The sequence below is a fragment of the Nansenia antarctica genome (genome assembly GCF_963989245.1).
Source record: "Nansenia antarctica genome assembly, chromosome: 2".
Classification (NCBI taxonomy): Eukaryota; Metazoa; Chordata; class Actinopteri; order Argentiniformes; family Microstomatidae; genus Nansenia; species Nansenia antarctica.
Window position 1 is genome coordinate 78,853,733 of NC_137675.1, and position 8,404 is coordinate 78,862,136.

Sequence of the window (8,404 nt, forward strand, 5' to 3'; positions counted from 1 at the left end):
ACACACACCTTGTCGTAGTAGGGGCTGCGATCCATGGGCGGGTCTTTGTGGATCTGGTGGCGAGAGCCCGAGTTTTTCCCGATCACTCCGTTGTACTCGCCCATATTCACATCCATACGCTTGTCTGACATCATCCCTGAGGGAGGGGGAGGGGTGGGGGGAGACAGGAAAACATTCCGGGTTACTTCCCCCTGAATATCCCACCACTGCTGACACCAACCCTTTCACGGTTCACGGCTTTCACGGTTACCGTAGAAACGGCAGGAGAAGGCAGGGTTCGACATTAATGCTTGCCCGCTTGCCCGGATCAAGCAAATAATTCGCCGGGTTTGTTTGTTGCGTATGCCCGACGACGCTGCTGGATCCTGGATATGTTTACCTGCGTGCAGGAAGAACAACAGACGGCGCAGGCGCCAGACCACACGCGCAAAGAAACCCGGCAATTTTTTTGCTTGATCCGGGCAAGCGGGCAAGCATTAATGTCGAAACCTGAGAAGGTTCTTTCCGTTTCTCTTCTATTCGGATCGTGGCTGTCTAACAGCTCCGACAGACACGCTTTTGTTTGAACTGAGAGTTTTATTAGGATTTTAAAACAATATATATATATATATATATATAATGTTTTGAAGCTTTTCAGTGTCCAATTCTTTTGATCTATTTCCGCCAAACATTGATTTGGGATAACTGAAGCGGCTTGTTTCAGTAGGAGCGTAGAGAAGGGCAATGTTCTATCTTTGTTTCTGCCCAGATGTTTATGACACACTACGATGATGATGATGAAGGGTAGACTCACCTCCGCCCATCTCCATCTTATTGCTCTTCATGTTGTCTTCAGGAGAGTCTCTCTGCTTGGCGAACACACACACACACATGCATACATACACGTGTGAGAAAGAGCTTCTATACAACACCACATCTCTAATGACTGGACACGCATGAAATGTGCTTTATAATCATGACTCATTGTTCTACTAGTGTGTGTGTGTGTGTGTGTACACTCACAGGGAAGTTCATGTTGTTGAACTGCTTCACAAACTGGTTCATCCAGGGGTCTTCCTGTTTGTTCACCGGTTTGTTCATCTGAAACACAGACAAGACACACAGATCCATCAGAACCAAAACAGACCCGTCAGAACCACACAGATCCAGTCAGAACCACACAGATCCAGTCAGAACCACACAGATCCAGTCAGACACACACACACACACACACACACACACGTCCTCACCTTAGGAGGCACCTTCTTCATGTAGTTCCAGCTGTTCTGCTGTTCTCTCTCTCTGTCGTGTGATTGGCTGGGGGTGTTACTCCACATGCCGATCTCCACCTCCTCCTCGGGTTCCCAGGTGGAGTGGCCGTGTGGCCCAGAGTGGCCGTGAGACGTGGCCATGTCCTCGCTGTGCCAGCTCTCCTGCATGGGCTTGACTGGAGAGAGAAGGGGGAGAGATAAGGAGGGGGGGAGATAAGGGTGGGGGAGAGAGAAGGTCAGTTAACCCTAGCCAAAGAGAAGGAACAGTGTGACCTTTACAAGACGGTGAGTAAAATATATAATTGCGAGAGTGAGTGAGCGGACGTGTGTGTGTGTCGTGTGTGTCTGTGTGTGTTTGTCATGTGTGTCTTTGTGTCTGTGTGTCTGTGTGTCTGTGTGTCTGTGTGTCTGTGTGTCTGTGTGTCTGTGTGTCTGTGTCTGACTGGATCAATGTGGTTCTGACTAGGGATGGGACGATTATCGTGTTTATCGTTAATCGCGATAAAAACACCCGCGATAACTTTATCGTGGAGAATTTTAATTAGTTGAATAATCGTTTTTTTTTTTTTTTTTTTTAAATGACTGGACTTTTTAAATAGGCACTACATTTTATAAACACTGCTTTGTCTGTCTGTTTTTAATGTATGTATTAATGTATGTGACCTATGTGTGTTTTTTTGGGGGGGGGTTAATATTTCACAGTGTTTCACAGAGACATGTACACAACAGGACATAACAACAACAACTAGTATCCGTGGGGGAGGTTATTGTCCCATTAATAGTAGAAAACTAGTTTTGCACTTTGTTATGCAGTACATTGTCCATAAACAGAAAATGTTTAAAAACAAAACAAAAACAAAAAACAGGGGGGGGAGGAGGCCATGTCACATATCAGAAATAAACAGAAAAGAAAATGACACAACACATGCCATAATATATGGGGGGATCACCCCCATCGGAGACAGCATCCATGTCTTACAGTCCTAAACACAGCGGCAGCACAACACCAGCACAGTAAATAATATTGTGACCCATACATTGTAGATCTGTTACACATTAGTCTTGTGTACTTTCTTGAGTGTAATCCACCAAACCTTTCATTACAATGGCAGCCAGGCTGGTACCAATATAATCTAAGAACGGAGACCAAATCTTATAGAATGTCTTTATCTTACACTTAGACCTATATGTCAGATATTCCATAGGAATCATATCAAAAATTACCTTGTGCCATCCAGCTATTGTAGGCGGTTTGCAGTCTATCCATTTCAGCAATATATTTTTCCTTGCACAAAAAGTGAGGATACACAGAAGTCTTTTGGAATGCATACTTTTAAGTTGTTTGTCTGGGAACCCAAACAATAGACACATGGGGTCCTTATCCAATGTAACATCTAGAATTAGATGAATTTTATCCACTATACCTTTCCAGTAATCATCTATATATCTACAAGTCCAAACACAATGAACAAAGCTCCCAACCTCGGTAATACACTTTGTACACATTTCCGATTTGTTATGATCCATTTTATGTCTAAGTTGGGGAGTAATCTGCAAACGTTGTAGTAGTCTAAATTGCGTTTCCTTCGTCCTATTACAGATTGAGATGTCGTTTGCCGATTGCCATATTAGTGACCAAGTTGCTTCATCAGTATTAATGTTCAGGTCATTATTCCAGTCTTTGGGCGTAAATGCAGGTTTGCCTTTATCATATTTCGAAAGTGCTCTATACCCAAGCCCCAGAATGCCTCTCGTCTTTCCAGCAGAGACTATCTCCTCCAGCGGAGAGGGTTGGTGACAGAGGCCAGTGTCTTTTTGGCTATTTAAAAAACTTCGTATCTGAAGGTATCTGAAAAACTCATTTCGTGGTAGGTCATATTTCTTACATAATTGGTCAAATGAAAGTAGTATTTCCGTATCATATAAATGTCCGATAGTAACCATCCCTTTGCTGTCCCACCGCTTGAAACCCCTATCCGTGGCACCAGGGGAGAAGTCTATGTTGCCCCAAACTGGCGAGAGGGAGGATGTCATAATCGTATGTTATAAATAAATAGTAATATAATTGAGATTTCTCACATTTGCACTTTAACCTATCTTGAAGCTTTCAAGTCTCTAAGCCACAAGGCTAGCACTGAGTTTGATGACAGAAAAGTGTCAGTGTTCAAGTTTTGTTTGACAGTATTTTTTTCCTTTATTTATGCAGTGATACCTTATAATTTATCATTACCTTATTTAAGATTTTATTAAAGATTTTTATTTTTGTCAAGATGTTTTTAAAATGATGTTAATGTTATTAACATGATTCAATAAAAATACAACAAAATCTAAGTTAAAGTGATTACAGTGTGTTTTATTGGCATTCTAAAAAAAAAAAAAAAAAATTTATTTAATTTTTTTTTATTCTCGCGATAATATCGTGGATCGCGATTATTTTGCCCACGATAATCGTGACATGACATTTTCTAATCGTCCCACCCCTAGTTCTGACTGGGTTAAACTGGCTGTAATGAAACCGGAATGAAACCGGAGAGAAGGTCAGTTAACCCTAGTCAAAGAGAAGGAACAGTGTGACCTTTACAAGACGGTGAGTAAAATATATAAGTGCGAGAGTGAGTGAGCGAGTGTGTGTCCGGACGCGTGTCTCCGCAGGTGTGTGTGTGTGTGTCTCCGTCTCCGTCCCCTCCCTCGACCCATCTGCTTGCGTTCCTCCAGTGAACTCACCAGGCTTGTGCTGGTTCTGCGGCCCGGGAGCGGCGTTCCCTCCCCAGCTTGACGACCCGTCCCGGTCCCTGTTGTCCCGTGGGTCCCGGTCCCGTGGGTCCCTGCCCTGGTCCCGGCCGCCCTGGTCCCTCCCTCCTGGGTCCTCCCAGGTGGAGCTGGTGTCCATGGGCTTCCCCCAGGCCGACGTGCCGTTGTCCACGGACACCGGGGGGCCGGCGGGCTCGCCCCACGCGCACGAGGAGTCCACCTTGGGAGGCGGCGCGTACTGCTCACCCCAGCCTGGAGGGAGGGAGGAGAGGAGGAGAGAGGGAGAGGGAGAGGAAAGGGAGGGGTGGAGGGAGAGAGAGTAGAGGGAGGGAGAGAGAGGAGGGGGGTGTAGAGGGAGAAAGAAAGAGAGGAGAGGGCGGGGGGGAGAGACGAGGGAGAGAGAGAAAGAGAGGAGGGAGGGAGAGAAGGGGGGGTAGAAGGAGAGAGGAGGAAGGGAAAGAAGGAGAGGGAGAAGGAGAGGGAGAAGGGAGGCAACCCAACATCAGTAACCATCTTACAGTGACACATTATTGATATAGATGGATGGACAGAAAGTATTATCATCATGACATAGTTTTAAGAGTGACGTGACGTTAATGACATCATCGCCGCCACCCGAGGGCGGGGCCAGCGTCTGCTACCAGGCGTTCTGACTATGACTACAGGTTCTGGAATATTCTGTGCTGAGAGCAGAGCCGGTCATATCTGAACTAGTCACCAAGTAGGCCAAACAGAACTGGATGAGGAAGGATCTGGCAGACAGGCAGCTAAAATAGACACACAGAGGAATGTTCCTGACAGAGATGAAAAAAACACTGTGTGTGTGTGTGGTTTTAGGAGTCTAGAGCACAAACATGAAAACCAGGACTAGGTTTTGTGGTCCGTCATAACATTATAAATGTGACGTTGTGGTGCTGGAGTGCAGGCTTTTGTTCCAACCGAGTACTAACACACACACACACACACACACACACACACACACACAGAGAGAGAGAGAGAGAGAGAGATTACTCTTATCAAGGCGATGGTGTGAGAAGTTGGTTTCCTACTGGTTGGTCAGGGAGAGGGGAAGGGGGGGCGGGGGATGCTGCTCTGGGGTAGGAGAGAGAGACTACTGACCCCTGCTAAGGCCCACGGGGGACCCCGTACAATTACGCTTATGTAAGCTTTGTTTACTCAGAGTGTGTATGTGTGCGTCACAGTGTGTCTGTGTGTGTGTGGATGTGAACACACACACAACTGTGTGTGTTGGCTTGTGCGCCACAGTGTGTGTGTGTGTGTGTGTGTGTGTGAGCTACATTGTGTGTGAGTCCAGCCAGGCTCTGCTTCCAGCTGACCACCCAGACCCTCCAGTGCGTCCCTCCCCGCGGGGCCAGCAGCGTGCCAGGGATACCTGACCATATAAATAGACCTGGTGACGGGCCTGTGACTGCTCCTGTGTCCCCCATGTGACTGAAGACCACCTGACCCCCCTCCTCCCCACCACCACCACACACACACCTGCCCCCCTCCCTCAGTACCAGGTAGGGTTGTTTTTTCTCACTCCCTCCCCATCTCTCTTTCTTTCCCCCCCTCTTCCTCCCTCCCTCCCTCCCTCCCTCCCTCCATTCCTGTAAACAAGTCTTTCATTTCAGAGCAGGATATAGAAGATAGACAACGTTAAGCATGAGGGATTTCCCGACAAAGTTCTTGAGAATCCGGATCTCCTCTCTCAAACAATGTGGGCTATCACTTTTCATTTGCTGTTAAATGTCACATTACACACACAGGCATTATTTTACAGTCTGTTTTGTTTTTCCAGGCAAACCCCAATGATATCTAATGTTGGCTTTTTAAAAGCGGCAACAGGATAATGGACCAACCGATTCTGCTCTTTGGGGAGAACTGTGAATGTAAACTAACCCTCACTGGCACAAGACTGGTACACACACACACACACACACACACACACACACACACACACACACACACACACACACACACACACACACAGCATTCTGGACACTAGGGGGCTTCACACAATACAGGGATGACCCAAACTGTTCTGTGGTTTTCTCTTCACGTTGTCCTTTCCAGCACTGCTTCATTACGGCGAATGCGTAACCAGGCCAGGCCCAGTACAGCTCAGCTCGGTTCAGCTCAGCTCCGGAGTGTGAATTAGGGTTAGGTCATTCTGACCTGAAAACCCTCTACACCTCTCTCGGAGATCCCTCTTTCCACCATCTCTTCTTCTTTCTCTCCTTCTTCGGAGCACACTCTTCCTCTCTCTCTCTCTCCCCCTTTCTCTCCCTCTCTAGAACTCTCTCTCTTCCTTTCCTCTCTCTCTTTCTCTCTCTAGAACTCTGCCTTTCAGGCCAAACAAAGGGCTGTTTCTGCCCGCGCTCACGGCTCACGGAACAGAGAGAAAATCAATACTCAGAACATTCCAGAAGGATGATGCAACCTGCGCTACTGAAAGCCCTCGACACACACGCACGCACACACACACACAGACTCGCGCACACACACACACACACACAGACTCGCGCACACACACACACACACACACACACAGGGGAGATGGAAGAGAAAAAATGTGTTTATGTGTAAGCTCCAGTGTATGAGAGGACAGGATAAACTTTAATTTAATTTCCCTGAGAAAAAAAGTCTTAGAGACACAGTGTGTGTGTGTGTGTGTTGGGGTTCTGTCCACTCACCAGGGTTGCAGGTCTTGTCCTTGCTGGCCATGGTGTTCTGGGGTGGGGGGGGCTGCTGCTGCTGCTGCTGCTGCTGTTGCTGCTGTTGCTGTTGCTGCTGCTGCTGCATGGTCGGCGGGTGGGGGTGGGCGTGAGGATGGGAGTGAGGCTGGGACTGGGGGGCCGCGTTGGTGCTCATGGCCATGGTGTCCTGCTCCGATTGGTTGGTCTTGTTCCACAGGTTGACACCGCTGCAGTTGTACTTGTTGGGGTCCCCCCAGGCGGCCGTGCCGTCGTCGATCTCCATTCTCCTCCGGATGGACTCCGGGGACGGCTCCTCCCACCCCGTAGACTCCTCCTCCTTCTGTGACGCGGCGGTGGTGGGGAGGGGCCCGCCCATCCAGCCCGCGGCCTTGTTGTTGGGGCCGCCGGGGGGATTGTTGTTGTTGTTGTTCTGCGGCCCCATGGGGCCTCTGGAGGGGGGGGGCTGGTGTCCGGGGTTACAAGGGTCACTGGGGGCGGCTTTCCCCCCGCCCCACTCGCTGGAGGAAGAGGAGGAGCCCTGTTTAGGCGCCGGGTCCCCCCAGTTCTGGGAGGGATGGCTGGGGTTCTGCTTCATCTGCTGGGGTTCAGTTCTGGGAGGGATGGCTGGGGTTCTGCTTCATCTGCTGGGGTTCCCCCCATCCTTGGTGGTGGTGGTTCTGGGGGGCGGGCTTGTGGGGCTCGCCCCAGCTGGAGTTGGGGTTGTTCTGCTCGGGGGCGTTGCTGCTCCCTCCCCCCCAAGTGTTGCCGGGGTTGCTGTTAGCGCGGCTGGCCTCGTTCCATCCAGACCCGGACCGGTCGGTGTCCTTCTCCCCCCTGTCCCAACCCCCGGTCCCTGCGCTCTTCTGGGGCTCGCCCCAGTGGCTGCCACCCCCTCCTGCTCCTCCTGCTCCTCCTCCTCTGGAGCTATCTCCACCTCCGCCCCATCCCTCCCCACCAGAGGGGGCGCCCCAGCCCTGTTTGGAGGCCTTGGGAGCGTTGGTCCAGGTGTTGGAGGAGCGTTCTTCTTTGGGGTTGTTGCTCCAGGAAGAAGAGCCGCCGTCTCGCTTGTTGTAGTTGGGGTTGTCGTCGCCCCAGCCTCCGCCCCCCGCCCCCCTCCTCCACCTCCACCTCCGCCTCGCCTCCGCCTCCGCCTCCGCCTCCCGGGCCTCTCTGCTCTGGGCCCGAGCCGCCCGGGCCCCTGAGTTCCCCCAACCTCCAGAGCTCTGGGAGTTCTGGGAGGAGGGGGCTGCGGAGCCTTGTTGCGCGCCCCAGCCGGGGCCTCCGTTACTGGGCTTCCTCTCCTCCGGCTTGGGGGCCGGTGTGGCGGTGGCGGCCACGTCCCAGACCGTGTTCTGGCGTACGGGGGTCTGTCCCCAGCCCGTGTTGCAGAGGACGCGGGGGTCCACGTCGGCGCGGGTCAGCAGGACGGGCTGCGGCGCCCCGGGTTGGGGGCCTCGGCGGCGGGGACCTCCGCGCTGACCCTCCTTGTCCGAGCTCCTGCCTCCGGAGCTCTCCCCGCTCCCCTCGCTGCCCCCCGGAGCGGCCCCAGCCCGAGGGCCCCGCCGCCGCCGCTACCAGCCCTCCGCCACCCTGGGGGCCCTGGCCCCCCCGCCCCCATCCCTAGGGCGTCGTCCTCCAGGCTCTTCCATCCGTTGGCCCCGCCCTTGCGCCCGCCGGCGTCCCCGGAGGAGTGCTGATTGTTGC

General features: G+C 51.6%; 1 protein-coding gene across 1 annotated transcript in view; it reads right to left on the bottom strand.

Moving 5' to 3' along the window:
* Positions 1-8,404, bottom strand: part of LOC308150684 (trinucleotide repeat-containing gene 6A protein-like) — a gene marked incomplete at its 5' end in the record, with an annotated part of 22,344 nt that overhangs the window by 8,388 nt on the left and 5,552 nt on the right. The window contains 9 exon segments of the mRNA XM_080523489.1: positions 9-136; positions 794-845; positions 1,003-1,080; positions 1,230-1,426; positions 3,975-4,253; positions 6,698-7,311; positions 7,391-7,686; positions 7,840-8,235; positions 8,237-8,306. Of these exon segments, the coding sequence (XP_080379615.1) occupies positions 9-136; positions 794-845; positions 1,003-1,080; positions 1,230-1,426; positions 3,975-4,253; positions 6,698-7,311; positions 7,391-7,686; positions 7,840-8,235; positions 8,237-8,306 (2,110 nt within the window).